The following is a 24782-nucleotide window of genomic DNA, read 5'->3' on the forward strand; positions in this document are numbered from 1 at the left end:
AAATAAGGGAGAACTATTCATAAATAAGACTGACTTTTAAACCAGTTATGTAATAATGTAAAATCTGATATAGCCAGATTGTAATTGCAGTTCTGTGTATTCAGAGTCCATGTGTATAGTGTTTGTGTGTCTGTGTTTGGGGGAAGGGAGAATGACACTTTAAAAATTAGGGTAAACTGGCCTGTGAGCTCACCATATGTGTTGAATTGAACACAACTCTTCTGCATTTAATGAAGACTTTAGCCTTTAGGGGTAAATAAAACATCCCTAAACAGAGATGGCCTGAATATTTTTTACTGGCTGTAATAATTAAAGCCATGAAAAAGGTGGTGGGGTTATGTTACTTATTAACTTGAATCGCTCCTAGATTTGATCAAGACGTGGCTGCTTATGGCGCTTTGTTTCATGTTTGTCCTTTGTTTCATTGACGTGCTCTGCCCTGGCCTCCTTGGCACTATAAAAGCAGCCGGGCAGTTAGGAACCAGGCCCCAAAGGGCCTTTAGACCTCCTATCCAGCTTTCTTCTTTCTCATCCCACCCCAAGACCCCACAAACTTTACAGCCACTAGAAATGAGCCTGAAATCCCCCCCATAAAGATGTGTACTTGGGCAGAGGTGAAAGGAGGAACTTGGAAGAAATCTTCTCCCTTAGAAGATTAGAGTTCAGGTATAGCTGAGGGATTTTAAAGATTGCTTTTATTTTCCTCACATGTTGAGCCAAACATTAAAAAGCAGTGAGGTTGCTTGTGAGAGGAACTTGGAACCCAGATGTATTAGTTTTCTATTTCTGCTGTAACAAATTACCACAAATCCAGTGACTTAAAACAACACAGATTTATTGTCGTACAGTATCTGGAGGTCAGACATCCAAATCAGTTTCACTCAGTTAACATCAGGCTGTCATTAGGACTTCGTTTCTTTCTGGAGGCGCTAGGAAAAAATTCATTTCCTTGACTTTTCAGCTTTCTGAGGTCCTTGCATTCCTCCACTTTCAAAATAAGCACGGTTAGGCGGAGTCCTTTTCATGCTGCCATCTCTCTGATTGTCTCTTTCCCCTCTCCCTTCCTCATGTACAAGGACCTTGTGATAGTATTGGGCCCTCCTGGACCATCCAGGATCATTCCCCATCTTGAGGTCAATTGATTAACAATGTTAACTTCCGTTTGCCATGTAACCTAATATAGGGATTGGGAGGTGGCTGCTATCCTGATTGGCTTCCCAGGTGGCTCAGTGGTAAAGACTCCGCCTGCTAACACGGAAGACATGAATTCGATTCCTGGGTCAGGAGGGATATCCGCTGGAGAAGGAAGTGGCAACCTGCTCCAGTATTCTTGCCTGGAGAAACGCATTGACAGAGGAGCCTGGCTGGCCATAGTCCATGGGATCACAAAAGAGTAGGACACAACTGAGCGTGCGCACACACGCACGTGCACACACAGTGTCCTGCTTCCTATACCACAGAAGGCTGATAATGTAAAGGGTGAGTGAATTGAGGAGCTCAGAAGGTTGGATAGGAGACAGATACAGGGTGTGGTGATAGCAGTAGTTTTTTAAAGCTTCTTTTACAGTTTCGTAGGAAAAATACACATACACAGAGACACACACACAGACACATGCACACCACACACACACACACACACATACACACACACGCTTCCCTGGTGGCTCAGACGATAAAGAATCTGCCTACCAATGCCGGAGACCTGGGTTTGATCCCAGGGTCAGGAAGATCTCCTAGGAAAGGGAATAGCTACTTCCTCCATATTTTTGCAGGAGAATTCTCATGGACAGAGGGGCCTGGCAGGCTACAGTTCAGGGGGTCGCAAAGAGTCGGACTGAATGACTAACACTTTCATATACTTGTACACACACATATATGCCATAACACAATGGAAAAAAGTAAGTTGGGTTTTATTTTACTACAATATCCAATATCATTACTGAATATAAAAAGAAATTTTAAGTGTGACATCCAAATAATTTATAATTTTAGATTGGGGGAAATTGGCATTTCAGAGGTTAAAGCGTCTGCCTCAAATGCGGGAGACCCGGGTTCCATCCCTGGGTCGGGAAGATCCCCTGGAGAAGGAAATGGTAACCCACTCCAGTATTCTTGCCTAGAGAATCCCATGGACAGAGGAGCCTGTCGGGCTACAGTCCATGGGGTTGCAAAGAGTCGGACACCACTGAGCGACTTCACTTCACTTTACTTCTATTCAAAAGAATGATCCAAGTATTATAGTTTCATTAACTTAATCATGTTTTGTGAACATTTTTGTGCTATAATTTGTTTTTATTAACATAGCTTCAAAGGAAAACCTCCAATAAAAATGATACTCTATTTTTAACACTATAAACATCCTGTTTGGTGTGCACATCTGTTAAAATTTTATGTAGTTTTAACCACTTTGTATATTAGGTAGCTAAGGCCTTGGTGGCTCAGAGGTAAAAAATCTGCCTGCAATGCAGGAGACCTTTTCCGTCATCTTTTCTAAAATGTTGGGAAGTGCGTTCTTTATCCCCCTCACTCCCACCCCAAGGCCATGGCAAAGTCAACTGAGATAATAGATGTGTGAAGTTCCCAGGGAGAAAAGCGCCACCTGCATTTGCATAAAGCAAGAGCTGCTCTGGTTAATCTGTCAACAGCTTCCTAGTAGAAAATGTCCCTGAAAATAGATATGCCATTTACCTATAAAGGCTTTCTTTTCCTGTGAAATTAATGGCTAAGATTTTTTTTTTAATTATTATCTTAAATTTTTTCTTCTCAGGTTGAACTGATTCTCACATTTTCTTCATTTAGTTGCTAAAAATTTGTGTTAATGGGCTCAAGGTTGAAACTTTGATCTTGCTACAAGACAAGTTACATTAATTCAGAATTGATTGTGGCGGGTCCTGGGGGTTGGGGAGATTGGAAGAAGACACCCCAGGCCTGCAAGGAGCTCAGAAATTTGAGCATCTGTACAGCAGCACTCTAATGATTGTGTTACATGGCCTAATAGAACTGCCTGCTGCTGCTCCTAAGTCACTTCAGTCGTGTCCGACTCTGTGTGACCCCATAGATGGCAGCCCACCAGGCTCTGCCATCCCTGGGATTCTCCAGGCAAGGACACTGGAGTGGGTTGCCATTTCTTCCAATGCATGAAAGTGAAAAGTGAAAGTGAAGTCGCTCAGTCGTGTCAGACTCTTCGCGGCCCCATGGACTGAAGCCTACCAGGCTCCGCTGTCCATGGGATTTTCCAGGCAAGAGTATGGGATGAATCAGAGGACAAAACCCAAAAAGTTCAAATTGTTTCTGGGAGGCTTCTTGAAAAAGGTAGCCCTTGAAAAGTGATTCACATAGTGAGCAAGCACAAGAGAATTCCAGGCAGGGGGGATATCGGTTCATATTGGGATCAGAACTGGAAATGAGCATGTTGAACAACACACATTTGGTCACACATGTCATTGGTTTAGTCAGAGGACAGAGAGAGGGTAAATCAGGGCTCAGAGTTATGCAAATTAGTGAAACTCTTCCAGCCTGGCAGCGGTGGGCAAAGTGGGTGTAATAACCCAAGTCCTTACAGCAGTGCAGGCCTGATGCAGGGGGTGGGGGAGACCCTGGGAATCTCCGGAGAGGAGAGAGGAGCTTCTTGGGCAACTGGTTTACATTGGCTGGTTAATTTGGTAGGGTCCCTGGCTGCATTCTTCACCCTCTGCTACTTGTCTGCACAGTTGGTCTTTTAAGGAGCTTTGGGGAGGATGGTGGGCCATTGTAGATTCACTCCTGGGAGCCAGCGGAGAGGGTCTTTATAAAGACGGAGAGGGCTCCAGGGGTGTTGTTTGCTGATTTCCTGACCTTTTGCCGACACCCTTGAGAGCGTGGTGCGCCCAAGGTCACTAGGTGAGAGTAGCCCTGCGGGCTTAGACCCGGGTTGTAGGTGACTCGCGGAAAGGTGCTCCCAGTGCCCGCTGTTCAGGCGTTCGGAGGAAAGAACGGGTTATTCAGGGATAGTTTCATTGCCTGCACCAGGCAGGGCCGGCATACGGACCGCGCAGTGCAGTGCGGAGGGCCGCAGCCCTGGAGAGAGGGGGCGGGGTAGGGCCAGGATGCCCCTCCGTGGTTGCCTCCGCCAACCCCACCCTTTCCCCGCGCCCTTCCCCCGCCCCACTACTGTCTCACCCTGGACAGTGTCACGGGTGGCGGACTTCAGCCGGGTCCTCGCAGCCAGTGTCGGGTGAGTGTCCAGAGTAGGGAGGAAGAACCCCTTGCGTGGTTAAACCGTTCCTGGAGCCGGGCTTTGGGACTGGAGTCACATGAGATTCCCTAAACCGCCCGCCCCCCATACAATCCCCCCTCCGCCCCCAAACATAAACCATTTCTTCCCTGTGGAGACTGCCCCTTCCCGGTGGCCGCTGGTGGCTCTGTCCTCTGGCGAAGAACTCAGGGCTTCTGTGCGTAGTGAGGGATCCCGCGCACTCACCGGCACCTCGGCTCTGGAACCGAGAGAGTTCCACGGTTGCTGCACCACAGCCGCAGCTCCACTGAGACCAGGATACTTGGATTTTAGTTTCCTTCATTAATAATCCATTGTCCTCATGCTTCTAATTTGGATCATTCCTTGCTTTGAGAGAGGAACATGCTCCGAGGACAGATGTCAGTCTTCGTAATTAAACTTAGATTAAGTTAGTTGAGAGCAGCGGGGAGCAAGAAGTGCAAGGATTTAGGGCAAGTCCAGCCGGTCAGCCGGCCCTGCCAAGTTGGTAGTGGCATTTGGGGACTTGCCTTGGAAAGGAGTCACCCACCTCCGTGTTGAAGGGCATTGGGAGGCGGGTGGTGAGGCACAGGTGGCTCCAGCAGTGTTGGCCGGCAGACGACTGTGCTCTGCTTTGGAAAGGGGGGAAAGCATTTCCCAGATAGGGTTTCTTTCAAAAAATAATAATTTCATGGGATAGGGCTATTGATTTGGCTTGCAAAGGGGGAAATGGTATTTATAAAAAAGAGCTTGAACAAATAGAATTGGAATCAGTGAGTACTGAAATCTGATGTTGGTGAGAACTCTTGTCTTAGGTGGAGATACTCTGAGGACAGTATGTGGTATGTGATTTTTATCTTATCTCTTGCTCTCTACCTTTTGAACTTAAAGCAGAATTGCAGACCAACAGCTTAATCAGCTAGGGCTTTTTCCTTTCAAAGGTAAATTCTGAAATAAATATGCGTCATGGTGCTTGCCTGTTAGATGTTTACTTTTGCAAGAACATTTTGGTATATTTTGTAACTTTTTTTTATTCTTGTCTTACTGAAGAATATTTGTTAATTATCTGAAGGTGGCTATCATGCATTTTCCAAACTGAAAAAAATTCATTTAAAAAGTTGACTAATTTTAATGTTGTGATACATTTTGAAAATATGCCTCAAACTTACTAATGTTCCTAACATTTAATGTTCCTAACTTACTAATGTTCCTAATGTCCTGTGTTGCACACAAGATAGACTTGGCTAAGAAAACTTTTAAAGCATTTAAAGATTTAGATCTTGACCTGGTGGGGAATTTTGGGAAAGATAAATTTGGGGGACTATCAGCTCTTTCCTGAAGGAGCTTGCTTCTGTGTCCTCAGTTGCTCCTTGTGTTTATTTCATCTGCACAAGTGTTTGGTAATCCTTTTAAAGTTTTTATTTCCCAGGCACCTGGTTTTCTTGGTTTAAGTATTTAGGAATGTCCTGTTACTTTCAGGGCTTTAAAGTTTTAGGTGAGATAGACGCATTAGCATTTGAAAGTGTCTGCATTTGGTTTTGTTTCTTATTTGAAAGTGTTTGCATTTGGTTTTGTTTTTTATTTTCTACTTGTTTTAACTTGAAATTAGTTGCTTTTGTTATTAAAAGAGATTAACTTTCAAGGTAGTTACTGCAGTGAAACTTTATAGAATTGTGTTCAGATACCTGCCATTAATATTTAGAGAGGCAAGTTTAGCTGCTAAACAAACAGCATTTTCTAACAAAGAACTAAATTAATTTTCCATAGTGTGGCAGTTAAGATTTCTTCATTTAAAAATGGAGAAATTTTATTTTATTTGTTTTAAATGGAGAAATTTTAGAACATATCTAGTAAATGCATGGAGTGGGACTAAAAACCATAGTTACCTGAAATTTTGAAAAAATGAAAATGTTTTTGAAATATATTTAAAGGGGAAGACATGGGTCATACAACCTATTTTATGCAATGTTTTTGAGGCGGTTGTTTTTATTATTTTTCTATAATCTTTCACATTAACTTAATTTCTAGATTATTCAGTAATTCTAAAATGGATGCAGATTGCTTTAAAGATCAAACCAGAACTGGAAAAGGAAGTAGAGAAAGGTTTTTCTGGAGTGTTTGTTTTTTTTTTTCTAAGCACATGTTTTATGGTTATAATTTTCCTTATCCTGAAATATCCCCTGTACATCTCAAACTGGACTGAAGAGATTAATACTCAGAACTGTGAATGGACTATCAATTTCTGGGGAAGATAGGCCTAATCAGTTCCACCAGGACTAATTAAGCATTATGCAGATTGTTTACTAGAAAGATGCCCTGGGTAGTTTTCCCTTTAATTCACATAATCTGTAAACTGGAAAGAAAACAGCCCTCCCATATCTTTGTACATCTTTCACCTGTCTACCAGGTGATCCAGGAACATTTGTGAATGTTCTTCTGCAGGAGAGACTAAACTCACAAGTTCAATATTCATTTTTTGGAAATGGTGTTTTTTCTTTTTTATTGTCTTTGTTGTAACGGGAGGGCATGGTCTGGTGTTTTTCAAAAGACACGCTAATATCCTTGTGAAATGGCATGTACACTAGAGGCTAAGCTTTTTTTTTTTTTTAAGTACAGTGAGCAATGAGAGAAAGTCTTCACATTCTATAAATTAGAAGAAAAATTGCCACAGCTATGATTGTCTTTGTTCTCAAAGCCATTTGAATTGCAGGCTGTGTTGGGACTGGTTCGTACATTGTTTAACTGCTGAGACTAAAACTTCTAATTAGAGTAATTACTGGGTGGGAGCTGACTGGCGGGGCGGGGTGGGGGCCAGGGGTGTGGCTGGGAAGGGGCGCCGCACGGTGGGAACCCGGCTCGGCTGGCCCGCGGGGCGGGGCGGGCGCGGCGGCGGCCTCTCCGGGGATTGGCCCGCGAGGAGGAGGCGGCGCGCGGCGGCCGCTGCCGATATCAGCCGACGCCCGAGACGGATCCGGGCGGACTCCGGGCTCCGGCCTGCGCCCCGACGGGAGCCTCAGTAAGTAAGAAGTTTTCCTTCTTCCAGGTCGGGCCCGGGGCCGTCAGCTGGTGTTCGTTAGGAGAATTAAGGTGGTTTCTTCCCCGTCTACCAAATCCCTTCTCATTTTCCTCCTCTTAACCTCAGTCTTTCCACCAGATGAGTTTCAGCAAGAAAGCAAGCCAAGTTTAACTTGTTCACTCGTGATCGTTCTGCTTCATAAATCTGTCCTTATTTGCTCACAGCTAACAGCCCATTCTGTGGAGGTTGCATTCCCACTGCCACGATGGTATCATTTGATGTGAATGGGAGTTCTAGTTGCCTTCAAAAATACTATATGGTGCTTCTGACGGGCTCTTGCCTTTGTTTTCACACCGTTGTGCTTGTAAACATTTTGAACTTTGAGTGCATTCAAGGACATGGGCGTTGGTATTGTAATTTTTTGTGCGTATTTTATTTACGAAAGCTTCAAGGAAGACAGATCTGTTAAATACATTCAGAAGTGCTGCTTACTTAAAGGAAAAGTGTAACAAATTACTGCTCAGACTGGAACCTTCTTTAGAAGTGTAGTACAGGTTAACTTTAGTCTCTAGAGCACTGTCCTCTTTGCTGTTTGTTAAAGGATGTGTGCCAACATAGTAAAGGGTTCGGGTCTTTACTCTCAATTCCTAGAAAACATTCTTAGTTGGAAACGTAGCCCAAGTTTTAAACATTGATTCTTTAGAAAACTTTGTTAGGATTGCCCTAGAGGGAGCAGCCTTTCATGTTTTGTCTCAAAGGTAACTACTACTTGTAAAGTTCTGAGATGAGATCCTACAATGTGAAATCAGCAGGAAGATGGTTTTCAATCTATGAAGTTTCATTTAGTAAATTTAAAAATCTGTGCTCACCTATTGTTTTGGTGGAGGTCTGTGATCACTGATTTTTCAAGTTGACTTGTTATAAGTAAGTCAGCTTCACTCTGGAATACAATGGGTAGATTACAATTGGTATGTCGTAACTTCCATAAAAGCACAGTTGCAGAAATTCTGTTAAAATGTAGAGAGTAAAATATTTTTTGAAGTTTCTCCTTTTAGTTTTAACTATATAAGAAAAAACCTCTTAAAAACTACACAAAGAAAATAGTTTTCATTTCCTCTTTTTTTTTTAACATAAATTCGGAAATTTATAAAGCAGATGAGCTTGGATACTCAGAAGAGGGAAGGTTTGTCTTTTTTGTAGACTTGACTGTTTTTCATTAAAATTGAATAAACAACTCAAAAACTTAGAAATGTCTTAACATTTCTTGTAATTTCCAAAAGTTCTGTGCTATTAAAGTGTATTATGCCTATTAAAAATACTACTAAATTTTTCTTATATGAGCACATTATACATACATAAAGGCAGATATAAAAAGCATGCCAAAACTTGAGTACAATTTGTATGAAGTTGCTTCAGGAGTCTCTGAAGAATAACATGCAATACTTGAGATTTTAGTAGTTTACTTACTACTAGTAAACGTACATTATGTTTACTCATCTTCATGCCAACCAGGAAATATGAAAAGGTGTTGGTAGGTCTCAGACCTGCTAGGATTTTAGGTTCGTGGTTAGTAAGTGGTTAATAAGTATGTGTCTGTTTTGCCTCTTTGAAGACTTAGTTCTGTTGATTGCCTTTGATGTATTTGAGTTCACGTGAGAGCATTTTTCTGTGGCAGCAAACAAGGCCGAATTTCAGATTTCCTGCTCCTGTAACCAGCTTCAGGCTGGTCCGGACCATGAGTCCAAGTTGGAGCTCACAGTAGACGTAAGATTGTCTAAATAATCTTATATAAATATTATATATATAAATATATGTGTATGTATATAATGTCTAAATTCTGATGACAGTAAGAACATTTTTATAATACTGTTTCAGTCTGCTTGTTGGGAATAGTTCTTATCGTGATGAGAAGTACATTGGTTTATGAATTACTCAGTCCTTTGCGCATAGTGTGCAACTTTGGGTAAACAAAGCTGGCATCATTCACGTGCGTTCAGTTTATGGTTCTGGTTCCCATTCACCTGTTTGTTTCACAGTCTCACATGATGTGCACATAAGACAGCCATTTCTCTCTCACACAAAATGCTGACCTATTAAGAGCTTTTACTCCCTTCACATGCATTGAAGTTGAGGTGGAAGGGAGAGAAGGAAGCGTTAAAAATGAAGGAAGCATTTCTTTAAAGTGTGTGAAACTTGTTCTCTGCCTTTCTTTTTCCTGAAGCTCTTTAAGTCCATTGTTTTTTTCAATAATGTGAATTTCTGTGTCTAAGTGACCCTTAAGAAGTTAATTCTTTGCTCTGTTCCTCAATAAAACTTTTCAAAGTTAATCCAGGATATAAAATGTCTGGACTAGAATCCGAAAGTGTATGGAGTTGGAGTGAAATCTGACTCCTGGGCTTTATATACATTAAATCATTCTCAGAAAACTGAGACATTGGATAGTAAATTGTACAGTACTCTCACCACATTTTTATTAAGTAAAAACAACTCGATTCCTTTATTTTGAGAGCAGTAATTTTTGTATTTGGACTCTTCGCCCTCTTCACCTCACGCCCCCATTTCTCTTTAGTTGCGGTTGGTTGTACATATCGTTTAGAATATGTTTCTTTGTCGACTTTATGACAGAAACCACAACAAATTGTCAACGTGTGACTAATATTTATGTTTAGTTTGAGTTTGGTAGAAAGCGTAAGAAGAATATTAGAAATTAAAATCTTAACAAAAGTAATAACTTAGGTTGTTTTGACTATGCACCTATGAAGAAGAAAGGACAGGAACTAGGAGTAATAGAATGTTAGTATTGTCCACCAGAATAAATAACCCAAGAGTGCAGTTTGTTTGTGAATTATGTTCTCTGCTTAAAAATTTGAGTGGACGTGTGTGTCTGCCCTTCAGTCGCCCGTCTCACGCCGAGCTCCAGAGCATGAATTGGTCTCTCCCTCCGCTTTCTCTGGCTGTTCCTCACCTTGCAACTCTTGTTAGTGTTTTTGTGGCTTACTTTTTTATAGATGTTAACTTTGATAATTTTTTAAAACATAATCTGTAGTAACAAGTTTTAACGAGACTGGAAAGCCAAAGGACAGGTCCCTGTGAGAGATACTCCTGTTGAATCCCTGCACTTCGTGCGAGATGGGTGGTTACGTGCAGTGCAGTCTGGCTTATTCATTAGTTTAAAAAGGCTGCAGAACCATCATTTTGTTGATTGCTTCCAACTACAGTTGAGGAGGCATTTCGGTTATTTTACCATTAACTTTTAAAGTAAAAACCTGTTATTAATACAAGTTTCCAAAACTTTTTTAAAATTTTGATATATTTAAGTTGTGTATTTTGGGAACTTGTTTTGGTTTAGAAGTGAGCATCACTTGTGGTTTGAATTTTCATCTGTAGCTATGTAAATTTTCTTTCAGTAGAGTTTTAACCTAAATCACTGAACTGTTGCTTGACAGCTGTTCTTGGAGTCATTTTTTTGTATTACTCCATCTTTCCATGTTGGACATTAAGCCCTTTATTTAAATTTGATAAGAGTATCTGGTATGAAGTAGGTGACGCATGAAATGAGCAAGATGGGATTCCACCCCTTAAGGAGTTGCCTTAAAAAGGTACATTCTTTTTATAGAGGTTAAAATATGGTTTTGTTTGAACTCAGCTTTACTTGTATAAACTAAAAAGAGAAGGATCCTATTTTTATCCATAAAATTTTGAAGAACTTAATTTCAGTAAATCCTGGTTTTTATTTCCTCCCACTTGCTAATCACCTGTAATTAATGGAGGAAACCACTGTTTTCAGACTGAATATCCATAATCCTTAGGAATATTGTTTAGTCTCTTAAGTCATGTCCGACTCTTTGCAACTTCACGGACTGTAGCCCGCCAGGCTCCTCTGTCATGCCATTTCCCAGGCAAGAATACCGGAGTGGGTTGCCGTTTACTTCTCCAGGGGATCTTCCTGACTTGGGGATCGAACCTAGGTCTCCTGCATTGGCAGAAGGATTTTTTTTTTTTTAACCACTGAGCCACCTGGGAAAGCCTCTATTTGTACATATGAACACCTTAATTTTGTGCACATTAATAGACCACTTTTTACCAGGAACATAGGGCTATACAAAATAAACTCAACTGAATGTTAAAAGAATCTAACATTGATGCAGTTATTTTCTAGAAGTACTAAATTTGTAACAGATTATCTGATTTTGACATATTGGGAGTAATAGCAGAAGTTAAAGAAAGGAAGAAATTCTGGGTTTGAGTGAAATTACACTTACTGATTTTCCCTTGGAAAAAACTCTGGAAATCTTTGATGGTTCATTTGTATTATAAATGACAACATAAAAATCTGAGCACGTGACTGATGCAGTGCTTTATGTATATTTTCAAAGCATTTGGAAAATTTTAAATTCTTTCTATATTTCTTTGTTTTTTCCCTTTTTATTCTTTATACCTTATAAACTGTTGAGGACTGACTTTCAATAGATTGCAGCAAGGGAAGTGCTCTATAATTCTTTGAATATTTGAGCATTGCTTGCACACAACTTACGTCTTAGATTTAATGGTGTTATTCATCTCTGCTTAGAGAAGTACTGACATCAAAACTTTTGAGATCTATGTTGCTTTCAGATATTGTTGTTATGACTAAGAATAAAGAGACTGTGATAGATTTCTTGGTGCACAGTCCTGCTAGGGGATCTACTTTTAACTAACTCCTTTACAGAAGACCCTGGTTTCCAAGTTTCTAGCTCAGTACTTTGCTAGAGCATATGCTTTAATCATTTATGCATTTCAATGCTGAGATTACAGTATTAAATTTCTTTATAAAGTGGATCTTCTCTCCTTTAAGTAAATTACTGGGAAATTTTTAACATGGTTTAAGAAAAATAGTTCAGCTTGATCTAGAGGCAGAAAAAAAAAGACCAGGCAGCTCATGTAGGTTACTAGGGAAGAAGTTGACATAAAGAGTTTATTTCTTTTTGTGTATCTTTAGAAGGTTATTCACAGAAATCAGCCATAATCTTCCTTCTCTTCCTAACTTATCACCCACTTAATAACATTTCTTTTCGTTTTAGCATTCTACAGAAACAGTTACATCTCATTCTTTTTAGTAGCTGCTTAATACTCTGTTGTGTGATGGTTATATACCATGGCCACGATTTTGACACACAGATTTTGACTGTCAATTTTCACAATAAAGGTCTTTTCATATGGTGGGCTTTTGAAAGTCATAAATTAGTTGGTATGCAAACAATTTTGAATTAGAAAATATCACTTTATAACTTAGGAATTCAGATTCATAAAATCTGTGCTCTTATTTTAGATAAATGTATACTCTTTTGGAAGATAAATTATTAAATACAGTATTAGGTAAGAGCATTAATTCTAAAGAAAGGAAGCAGATTTCTATTGAGAAAAACAAACCAAAAACCTGTGAATACAAGAAGTCAGAAGTATTTGAGTGTTTCAAGTGTTCCAAATTCTTTAGAAAGCCTTAAACAAGCCCTACATGGAGCAGGAGTGCTGTCCTGACAGGATGAATGGACTGAGTCATTTAGGAATTTATAGTTTCTTCCTCATGAGCAATAGTTTTCTTAAGAAGCATAAAATTCAGATCAGGAATGGTATCCCTTTGGTCCCTTTGGTTATTGGTCTGGCAAGTTCCTGAATAGGGAAAGCAGACGCAAAGATACCAAGCATCTCTTATAAAATATTTTGAAATTTTCAGTTAGAGTGTTTACAAAGACTTATTTTCCAAACTGCTATGACATAAACCATTAGTGTACACGATGATAAGAGCTGACAAGAGGGTTGCATTTTATGTAGTTTAAATAATATGCTTTGATTCAAATTGCATACAGTTTGGCTAATAATATTTTTACAAAAGTTAGGAAAGTGTTAGCGTGTGAAAATTTGACCTTTGTAATGTGACATGAGTGAGATTTGAGAATGATTTATGCCAGTGAATTATTTCGGATACTCTTTGCTAATAATGGTGTGTATTTTGATCACTGTGGTGTCACTTTTGGAAGCACCACAACAAAACCGTGGCTCAAAAGCTTGGTAATCTTTTTCAGCTGCAGCTGTTAGACTTGTTTTTCCCAACAGTATATACTTTTTGTGTGTGTGAAATGGGTTATATAAATATGCTTGAGTTTCCCTAAAATTTGTCTGTAGACATACTGTCTATAAAGATGTTTGATAATCAGAAATACTGATTATGCTGGGTAAATATGTCTCTTCATTGATTCCTTTATTTTGAAGAAAATCATTTTCATTTTTAATTATTTTATTTGGTGACTTTCATTGGTTGGCAAATCAAATTTCCGTCCCCAAAATAATATGAACCAGAGACTTCTATTCTTAAATTTGGCAGTTCTTTAAAATGTATTCTTTTCCCTCAACATGGAGAGGATGGTTTTTCTTTTGGAAGTTTTGTTTTCAGGAGCAGTTTAGATCAATTGGGTTTTTCTGCTATACAAGTTGTAATTTTAGACTAAAAACATTTTATCGTGATAACATTGACAACAGATCTTGGCCAGACACTTGCCTATGTATATTTTATTAAATAGTTCATTTTTCTCGCTTAAAAATGTTTATCATTAAGAAAATGACAGATGAAAGATCAGTGATGTGAGGGCCATGGCCCTGGCCAGTGTTTGGAGCAGACAGAGTCAGCTTCAACAGAGTTCTGATACCCTGGATTTTGTGTTTCTTTTTGGGTCGTGAGGAAGAACTCCTGTTTTGAGGAACTTCGTAGATTTTTATCTTCATTGTACACCATTTTCAAAAATCATTGTATGACAATTTATACAGTTGAGAGAATTTTACATATTTTATTTTAGTTTGAAACGGCATCTGAAAGATGACTTACTTAAGTTCGGTCTTGTGTCCTTTAGTCAGAGCTCCTTGTTGCCCTTAGTGGGAAGAGTATGTGAATGAGAGCAATTTGCTGTCACACCTGTGTGGACCTGGGGGGCACCTGAGAGCGTGTAGTATGGCGGGTGTGTTTTCTGAGAAGAGTAAAAAGTTTGTCAGACTTTGGGGGACATCTTACTTAAAAGACCTTTTACATCTGTGGGATTACCTTTTTAATCCAAGGGGCAAAGGACAACTGCTGTCTCTTTTGTGCCTCTGTGCCAGAAAACGTGTGACTTTCAAAGGTCAGCCGCCCTGATTCTGGTTTGGACCCTGCTTGTGTTGAATTTCAGCCAGCGTACCGGAGAATTTGAGATTTTCCTCCCTCCCCCATTTCTTCTGTTTTTGTTCAGTGTAAACAGTTCCTGCCGTAGTAACATAGACAAATATAGCAGAGAATGCTTTTCTGGAAGAAGAATGCTCCCTTAGCATTTTTTAACCATTTTTGGGAAGAATTGATCTTTCTGTGTATTTCAGACAAACTGAAAGAGAGGGAGGCCGTTGCTGTAAAGTGAAGTGACATCATATGTATTGCCCCCATTGATCCGCTTTTAGTCTCCAGCCAGGATAAAAGGAAATGGCATCAGGGAGGAAGCATGCTTCATTTAGGCACAGATCCCAGAGTGATAATGGGGTAATAATAGAACTCACGCCACTGTCATTCGGAGGCCGCATTAGTCCCAGGCTCACTCCCCGTCTGGAAGCCTCTCTGAGACTTCCTTCGTGTGCGGCTGCAGCTCGCCAGCTGGGCTGCGAGGGGAGGTGCCCGCCTTCGCTTTTCGAGGGGTGCAGCCGTTGACATGGACATTTCCATGCCCCGGCTTCCTTGTGTTGGTCCCGCCTGTGCAAGGTCAGTAGTGAGATGCATTTGGGAACATGATCTGATCGAGGCTAGCTGGCCCTTTCAGAGTCCTGCGTATGGAAGAAGTGGTGGAGGGGCCTCGGTCGTGTGGGTGGTCTTCAGGGAGCAAGGAGTGAGTGATGCTCCCGTGACAGCAGTAAGAGGCTGGGAGGCTTCGGAAGGAGTCAGGGTTTGTTTTCTTTGTGCTCCTTGTAGACTTGGAAGGTGGATTTGGAAAATCCATATTTTCTTTCCAAGAGCCTGCGTAGAAACCCTTTAGAACTGTTCAGACTTGTGTGGCTTGCCCCAACCCTTAGGTTGACTGGGAAAAAATTACAAGGTAGACTTTTCTTCTCTCTTTGTGCATTTCTGGGTAATTAGCAGTCATGGAATCCTCCATGTTTAGAGCATGAATACAGACTTCTAAAATTCTTAACAAATCTCATTGTATTGACTTGACCTTCTTTGGTGTTTTATTTTCTGTGTTCGAGTTAAGTTTGCCAATGTTGTAAAGTTCTCTGTTTCAAGTACCCGCATGACTTTGGCACCCCATGCCTATTTTGTCTGAGTTTCTGAGGCAGATGCATTTTAAAAATACCAAGCTGGTTTCCATATGGAAAAAATAATAACCCCGTCATGAGTTCCTTGTTTGTGCAAAGGAAAGAACTTTCTATTCCTATCACTGTTGAACTGTGGGTGTGAGTGCTACTAGACCCTCAGAAATAAAGACAGGTTCTTTCTATCATGTCGGAAGGGGCTGCTTTCTCAGGAGATAATGCGCTGAAGCAAGCGCTTTATTTTTCTTAATCACTCCATGGTGTGACTAAAGCCATGTCTGTCTCCACCCGGCTCCGTACTGCTGTATTAAACACAGTTGGCCTAGAAGTCATGTGAAATTTAATTTGATTTCTACGTGGGTGGGAGTGGAGTGACCCGCACAGCATTTCCCAGTGCTGCTGTGCCAGCTGCCAGGGCGGGTGGCACCCAGCACTGCGTCTGAGCTCGATTGCTCATGTATAATATCTCTGAGTTGCTTTGCAAACATTTTAGTTTATTACTTAGTACTTCTTTTTCATTGTAGGGTGGTTTTATAGGGAGTAAATGTTTATTTTACAAAGAGAAATGTGCTGTATTAAAGTGAGCGACTTACCACATTTTTGCTGTAATATCCTCTTTTCAATCTTTAATCTTACGTGAACATTATGTAATGTTTACTCACTCATTTGTGACTGAAGGATACTGAATTAGTTTTGTTTTCTGTGTACTGAAATAGCATTTGATCACTGATTTGAAATACACGCCCCCCCCCCCAATTAGAAGAGTTACAGTTGAAAGGCAGATGGCTACAAGTTGTTTACTGGAAGTCACTTGTACAAGTCCATCTGAAGAATGCTGCACATTGTGGAGGAATGTTCTCGTTCTCTGTGTTGGTCCTTGGTGCCTCTGCCTGCCTCTGAACAAGCCGGTTCTTGCATCAGTCACGGGATGCCTTAGTGAAGGAGGAGGGAGAGCTGGTGGGGTGTGTGCATGCCTGCTCTTTACCTTTCTCCAATTAAATTAAACTTAACAAATAACCACCAAGGCTTGACTCCCCTCCCTTGTATCTTGGCTGCCCATCTTAAGTCAGGGGGCTTAGTCTTAAGTATTTTTCCATTGTGTAAAATTAGGACAGAAACTTGCAGTGATCCTCTTGATTCTGTTTCTCTGTGCAGGTATGTATGAACTTTTTGTTTAGGAGGAAACTGCAAGAGAGGTAAAAGTGTGAATCCAGGTATTTTGATAGGATCACATATTAGTAACTCTGAACTGGAGTTGATTAGTTAAATCCAGTTAGGGTAAGTTGAAGACCAAACTGGTCATCTTACCCAGGGTTTCTTTCCTCCCTGGGTCTCTCTAGTCTAAACCAAATCCTCAACTGACAATAGGCCTCTTTGTAAGCTCAGGCATATAATAGGGAGATGCTTTTCTTTCTACTCCTTCCTTCTCTGTAATTCCACAAATTGGCTGGGCTTGTTCCTGCTGTGTTTAGTTAGTCATTGAGGCCCCCACCCCCAGGTGATGGGTGTTCTGTGCTGTATCAGGCTGGGCTTTTCCCTAGAAGCTGTCTTCTTGTGTATCTGTGGCTACCCTAAATTGGCTGCCTGTGGAAGCACTGCTGATCAATTTTGAGAGTGCTCCTGGGGCTGCAGGACTGGCCAGCCGTTCTGACCCGATCTGGGGACGCCCCCAACCCTGCCCCTGTACAGGCAGGTGGGCTGCTGCTGGACGCGCACCAGCCAGGCCACTGCAGTTGAGGCAGAGGTTGGGGGTGGAGGCACGTGGAGCACGTTTTGGAAAGGGATGTAGCCATGGGGTGGGGACAGACCATTTTGAGGAGAAAGAATAGACTCTGTGAGAAGGGTTCAAGTGCAGGAGGGCAGTCAGGGAGTGGCCTTAGGGGGAAATGAGGGTGGGAGTGGCCTTAGGGGGAAATGAGGGTTACAGTCAGGGCTGGGGCTGAAGGTTTAGCCTCCACCAGAGGAAAGCCCCTCTTGGAATGCAGGGAAGGAAGATCCAGAGAGCGAGACTGCAGGGAGATGGATGGGAAAGAACGTGAGGGAAGCGGGGCCGCGCACGGAGTCTCAGCTCTGCTTCCTGGTCAGGAATGCCAGAGGCTGGGTGAGATGCCTCCCTCTGCCCGGGGCCACGAGGGCCCGCTGGCCCAGCGCTCGCGGTGTGAATGGTGTACAAGGGTATGCTATGGATGCTCCGCAGCAGCTGTGGTTCTGGACTGGGTCTGTTTTGTAAAACAGCAGATTTCATAGCAAGATAGTAAAAGTAGCCTCCTGTGTCTGAAACTGGAGAAAATGGAAAACTGGCTTTGTGGTACTAGTCATTATGTTGTAAATTGAAACCTTTAAAGCATCTTACAAACACAGTAGTTTTAATGGAAGGAAATTAAGTGTTCTCCCGTGTAATCTCACAGGGTCGGTGCTGAGTTGTAACTGTTTTTGCTGAAGCACCTTTCTTCTGTCAGCTTGAGAGAGGATCCACCCTTGACTCTTCAGCGGATGGAGTGATGTTATGAAACGAAAATACCCAAGAATCAAGTGTTGTGCCTTTGTGTCTGTCCGTCTGTCTAGCGGGAAGTGAGGGTTTTATTAGACCTTAGAAAAGCGAGGCGAGAAAATAATAGGAAAGGCTTTCTTCGTGGCATTACGTGGTAAATGTCATGTATGCGGTCTCTCCTGGGTTTTCCTTCCAGCACGTTTTGGAAAAGCGTGTGTGTGAATGGAGGCAGGAGGCGGAGGCGGACTGCACGCCTGGGGGCTGAAAGGTAAAGAGAGGATGGGGGAGAAACCGATAATTTTAAACATTGCTTTTAGAGAACAAAGTAGAGATTAAAATCCAGGTGTTCTTGTGAATATTCTGTTGCTATAGTATTGACTTTCAGAACTGGGTTAGTTGGGTTAGTTGACAAGGACTGTCTGGGCATAGGCAGGAATGGAGAAAAGCTAAATGTCGAGAACAGTGGAATTCATAGTAATTCTTTTAAAACCTTCATTTTAGAATAAATATTTTTTGGTTCCTACAAGATGCATCTTAAATTGATTTTTTTTTTCTTTTGTCAATAGTTTGAGTTCTGTGCTAGAGGCTGGTCTAGGAACTAAGTTCTTGGATTTCACAAGTATTGTTTCTTCACAGATAAGTTTGAGTTATTTTTGAAGTATTAATATATAAAAACATCTTCCTCTTTTTGCCTTTAAATGGTAATGCCATTTTTCCTTACCCTGTATGAAAACTCAGGAATGTGAGTGACCTTGTGTAGTTGGGGTGGGGTGGCTGTATATATGTATATAATCATACATAACAACCTTTTTTCTGATGGAATAGTAAACTTACAGTTTTTATAATGGATTATGAGACATGGCTCTAGTTTTATTGCATGTTCTTTATTTCTTGGTGTACATTTGCAAGATTTATGTTTTAAAGAAGGAAATATGAAAGTTGCTTCTTATTTCTGTTAAACTTTAATGTGTTTACCTAAAATCAGATGGTTTCTTAAGAGTATTTGTCTAGGCTAAATGACATTTTTTGGCATATGCATCCTGTAAAGAAAAAGATGTAATAAAACCATGGTAATGTTTTAAGATAAGCATAGTTTTTATCATTCACGGTGTATATGTACCTTGTCATCACATTGTACATCTTAAAAAAAAATGCATGGTGTACAACCTAAAAAAAAAAAAGATAAACCCAGTTTTGATCTGCCCTTAAATATAGAACTGACATGAAAAACCCATGGAAAGTAGGATTCATCAGGCGCCAGAAAGCAGTGTCTTTGGAGAAGCAGTGTAAACCTTGAGGTTTTACCAGAGTCAGGCCTCTAGTCTTCCCATGTTTCAGACAGCCACTGCAAGTGCCCAGGTTACCCTGGTTTGGCTGGCTTTGGTCTGAACATTTGGGTTTAATTTCTTGTAAGCTGAATGGCATCTTGACAGGCTGTGTGGTTTTGTCCTCAGCTTCTTCCAGACCAACTGGTCTTGCTTCTGGAACATCTGTTGAAGCAGAGGACTGTGACTCCACGAACTCTGCAGAGCCTTGAGAGGATATACCGCCTCTCGGAGCAGGATGCCGAGGTAATGAGAACACCCTCAGAGTTTAAACCATGGGCCCTCACTGCTGGTGAAGAGTGATGGTCCCATTGTGTCCCAAACTATGGAAACTGCTTCCCTGGTGGTGTGCTCCAGTAGGGGCCTCTGATCCTGGGCATTACCACGGTATTTTTAAGTCCTGAGTTTTCCCCCCTTTCCTCTTAAATTGTTAAGACGCATATAAGTCTCCAAAAGGAATGAGCAGACGAATGGAAGGCTTCTGAATTGTGAACTTGGGTGCATCATTGTGTGCATGACGGTGGCGCCGTCCTGTTGCATATTAAGGAAACTTGGCTCAGACGTGCCAGAGCTTCTTGGTTGCATTCAGTTAGAACAGGAAGGGAGCCATGTGTAAAGGAAATGAAAACTAAATCTTAACAGCCGTGGTTTGAAAAGCAAAATTGAATGCTGTGGGAAAGCAATATGATGTGGGCCTTAATGTCTTTTAGCTTATTATGAAGAATGCAATGTGAATCCTAAGATGAGTTCCAGGGTTTTTCTTTAATACATAAAATAATAAATATTGTATTTAGTCATCTTAAGTTAAAAACACACACACACACAGAAAAATTCTCTTATATAAAACTCTTAAAAAGCAAACATTTGATTTATGTTCATTTGAGAATAAATGAACGTTTGAAAGCTGTACAGTCCAATATGGTAGCCATTAGCCCATGTAGCTGTTGAGCACTTGGTATGTGGCTGTTGTGCTGTAAGTGTGAACTTTGTGGGTACTGGAGACAGTATAAAGAGAAGCAGAATGTCTCAGTAATTTCTTCTTATCAATTACAGTGTCAGAATGATACTTTGGACATGTTGGGTTAAATAAAACATTATTAAAATTATTTTCACAATTCTTAAGATGGAGTAAGTCAAGAAAAGCCTGCTCATTATTAGATTAAAAGGTAAGATCAGCATTTGTTATACATTTTAAAACCCTTACATAAATTCAGGAGTTAATTGAAAAACTCCAAAGGAAACATATGTAGCTTTTTACCCATCTCAGCATAGATCAAACATGCAACTGTTGCTATTTATTTTAGCTCTTATATTTTTGTTTATAGGAGATTCTAAATGCCAGCCTGTTATTTTTAATTAGTGTTTAAAAGCGGTTTCTATTCATAGGCATGAGGTTATGCTTTAATCAGGACTGAATACCACTGAAATGCCAGGCCCCAGTGACGGGCAGTGGGCAGACGAAGGCGGGAGGATCAAAGCAGGTGCCGGGCACCTGTCACTCCTCACCAGAAGCTGGGAGGTGGGAGACCCTGTTTTCCCCCATTCCTGTTGGCATAAACATAAGGCACATTGTGTCCTTAACTTACAGATCAACTTTGTTGTTATATGTAACTTCTTAAACCTTTGAGAAATATAACCAGTTTTATTTTGGCTGCTTGTTTTGTGTCTCAGACTGCACTGTGAAGTCCAAAGCCAGAGCAGTCTCTTCAGGCTTGGCTCTTTGGTGTTGAGAGACTGGGGTCTGGGGGAGGCTTTGGTTGGTTTAAGTAACTGGCCTGGTCCATGCAGTTCACAGGTCCTCACCCTGCCAGGCACTAGGGATATAGCGATGGCAAGGGTCATCCTCAGCAGGTTGGGATTCTTTGGAAAAACAGCTCATGAGTAAATGAACAGGATAGTTTCATATAAGAGCTTCAAAGGAGGTTACAGGTGAAAGTGAGCTCCAGTGTCTCTAGATAGACTTCAGGAAAGGCCACAGGAAAAGGTGACATTCAAGCCAGGACCTAAGGGCAAGAAGGAGTTGGCCATACAGAGCCAGGGGGCCCAGGAGTGATTTCCGTACAGAGCTGACAGCATGCCGTGTGCTAGGAGAGGGGTCAGCAAACTTTCTATAAAGGAGCAGATTTTAATATCCCAGGCCATACAGTTTCTGTCACAACTACTGAACTTTGCTGTTAACAGCTGCCTTAGTATATCAGCAAACAGAAGTGCCTGTGTTTCAGTAAAGTTGTTTATGGACCCTGAAACTTGAATTTCATATAATTACCACATCTCACGATAATTCTTTTTGTTAGGTGTTCCTTTTTAAAGCTATTCTGAAACATCCACAGCACTCTTAGCTGTGGGCTGGTTTGGCCTGCCCCATCCTGGGGCCAGTAGGATTGAGGTCGGGTGGATAGGGCCCGGATTAGGGCCTTAGGGCCCTGAGGCCTAACATACCACTGCCTTGCCCCCTTCCCAGGCCCTCTGAGGCCCTGGCATCTAGTCAGTTACACTGACAGCGTGTCTCACTGTGAGGTTTCCTTGAAATGTCACTCAGAACCAGGAAAACAATAGGATATTGGCCAACCAGGGTGTTTTCTAGAAACTTCATTAGTTTAAATGTGATTTACTGTGACACTGATTAGCAGGAATTTTGTTGACTAACCATCTGCCTTTATTTTAAGTGACAGGACATTTCATGGGAGAAAGAATTATTTGCTGGAAAAATGAGGATTCTGACTTAATTCTTGGCGCTTCTCCTTGACCAAACATATAGTTCCTTTCGGTTATTATCAGGGCTTTTAAATACGTAATACATAGCGGTCATTTAAAACATGGCTGAAGATGCTGGACTGTGGCAGGGCTGTGTACAGAGCATCCCTACGGGAAGTGGCTCCAAAGGTAATTTCCTGGCAAGGAACCACGTGAGTTATGGAGCTGACACTCTTTGTTCAGGGTGCTGCCACAGGTCCTGGGACCATGATGCTGAATTAGGTGTCTGTGCAGAAGACTTCAGCCCAGGACGGCCGGGGTGGGGTTGGGGGGTGTCTAGCACAGAAGCAGGGAGTGCTCATGACAGTGGGGTTTTCCTCACATTTCCAGGAGGCTCATAAAGCGCACCCCCTCTCCCACCACTCCTCCTTGGACTAGCATTTCTCCTAAAAGCATAGATGTGAGGTCACTTTTTGAGAAGGTGAGCCTGCTCTTTCCATAGCTCATTTAATGCCCTAATTTCCCAGCGCTGTGAAACTCTCTCCGTGGTGGAGCAGCATGTTCTTGATGGACCAGACGTCTCGACTGTGTGAGAAGCCTGTGCTGCCGTGCACCAGTCCCTGCTCAGTAGTTGCTTTATCTTCTTGGCTGTCACGCCCACTTGTCCCTTCCCTCCCACCTTCTCTGTGTGGGTGGGCTGGTGCTGTCTCACTGGGAGGTTTATTTTAATGATTATCCTTGCGTGGCTCAGTATTTGTATTAGTTGTGTTGCTTCTGTGTTCTGTTGTGTTCACAGAATGTCCAGTTTGGTCAGGATTTCTGGGTGTGGCAGCCAGGTTGATGTTTGCCAGCTGTTTGCTTGTCAGCGGCACACGTTTCCACGTTATGTGCCTCTTGTCCTCCGTGGGGTGCGTCACGTGGTGTGAGTACACAGGTCTGCCCTGCAGGGGGGACACGTGTGTTCATAATCTTAAAAGGAAACGTGCATGAGGGCACATGTAATAAGCTGGGCACAGTGACGTGTGTCATCTTAGGCCATCCTCTGCCTTGCCTTGACACTCTTGTTGCCGCCATCTGAAAATTAGGGCATTGGTGGAGGAACGTTTGCATTCCTTAGCCTAGGAAGTAGTACTAGCTACAGGAGTAGTTACTGTATTTTACCTCCTCAATCAAAGAAACCTCTAGCCATATGCTGGGCTGCTTTAAACTAGGTCAGAAAATGAACTGAAAGGGAAGCTTAGTTCATAGAAGTGCATTGTCTATAGTTTCTCAGCATATTGGTTCAAACAAAGAACCCATAAAGGTTTTTATTTTTTATTTATTTATTTATTTTTTAACAAAAATCAAGTTTTTGTGGTTTTAAATAATTGTATTTATTTTTGGCTGTGCTGGGTCTTCGCGGCTGCGGGGGCTTTCTCTGGTTGCAGCGCGCGGGGGCTGCTCTCCGGTTGCGGGGCGCGGGCTTCTCTCTGCGGTGGCTTCTCGCCATGGGGCATGGACTCCAGGGAGCACAGGCTTCAGTAGTCACAGCTCCCAGGCTCTGGAGCACAGGCTCAATAGTTTGTGGTGCACAGGCTTAGTTATGGTTCTGTGGGATCTTCTCAGGTCAGGGATCAAACCCATGTCTTCTGCATTGGCAGGTGGATTCTTTACCACTGAGTCACCACGGAAGCTCCATAAAGGTTTTAATACACAACTCATTCTTGAAACAAAAGGTATTTTCTAAGATCCATTTTAAAATAATTTCCTGCCTGCTTTAGCAGGTCTCCTCAGCTGTAAAAATAGCCTTTCCGTGTTAACAAGGTGAGGCTCCATGCACCTCGGCTCTGTGTGACCTTTGTCCACAAGAGCCCCACAGCTGACCCTGAAGCAACTTTATTTCCATAGACCACAGTTCAACACTTCAATACTGGGGCACCCCTTGGGTGGATTTTCAGAAAACTCAGAAACAGCCACTCACTGTTTCATCTGGCTTGGATGGGAGTGGTGGGGTGTTAGAAAGTTCCCCCATGGTGCCATGCTCAGCTCTGGTGTATCATTTAGTAGGCTGAGCCAGAAAATTAATTTTGGGGAGAGGTCATTATCAGCACCAGTCTTCCCCTCATTGTATTTGGGGAAGCACTGTTGGTTGAAAGGAAAAGGCCCCCTGGGTTAGGTTGGGGTGGGAAGGAGTGAGCACTGTTTCTCCATCTGCCCCTGGCCCCAACCTGTGTTCAGGGCTGCCGCTCTCCCAGATGCATCTTGGCAACAAGCTGGATGTGGTCAAAGGTCCCCAAATGGCTGGAGGCCACCTGCAGATCGCCCACCCTCCTGCGCCCCGTTTTCCTGATCTGCACAGCAGTACCTGGACTAGTCTGCTGGCTGTCAGCCTTTTTGACCACGACTAACTGGCAAAAAAGGGCTTCACAGAAATACTTCTATGTTTGCTATTATTTCCTGATTCATTTTCATTAAACATGTGCATTGTGATGCACAAATTGATTCTATGACCCACTAACTCCAATACTTTGGCCACCTGATGCGAAGAGCCAACTCTTTGGAAAAGACTCTGATGCTGGGAAAGCGAAAGAAGAGGGTGGTGGGGGATGAGATAGTTAGATCGCATCACTGATTCAGTGGACATGAGTTTGAGCAAACTCTGGGACAGCGTTTGCCTGGTGCAGGACAGGGTTGCCTGGTGTGCCGCAGTCTGTGGGTCACAAAGAATCGGACACAACCGAGCGA

General features: G+C 42.1%; 1 protein-coding gene across 8 annotated transcripts in view; it reads left to right on the forward strand.

Annotated features, from left to right (window-relative positions):
- The window catches only part of AOPEP (aminopeptidase O (putative)), a 422559-nt gene that overhangs the window by 376589 nt on the left and 21188 nt on the right, over positions 1-24782 (forward strand). For 6 of the 8 annotated variants that reach the window (XM_061426105.1, XM_061426102.1, XM_061426101.1 and 3 more), the window contains one exon: positions 19494-19610. The exons of the other annotated variants lie outside the window; for them this stretch is intronic. In XM_061426105.1, coding sequence (XP_061282089.1) covers positions 19494-19610 — 117 coding nt within the window. The remainder of the gene's footprint in view (positions 1-19493; positions 19611-24782) is intronic. 8 annotated transcript variants of the gene reach the window in all.

This window comes from Bos javanicus, chromosome 8 (genome assembly GCF_032452875.1).
Source record: "Bos javanicus breed banteng chromosome 8, ARS-OSU_banteng_1.0, whole genome shotgun sequence".
In the NCBI taxonomy this organism is placed as follows: domain Eukaryota; kingdom Metazoa; phylum Chordata; class Mammalia; order Artiodactyla; family Bovidae; genus Bos; species Bos javanicus.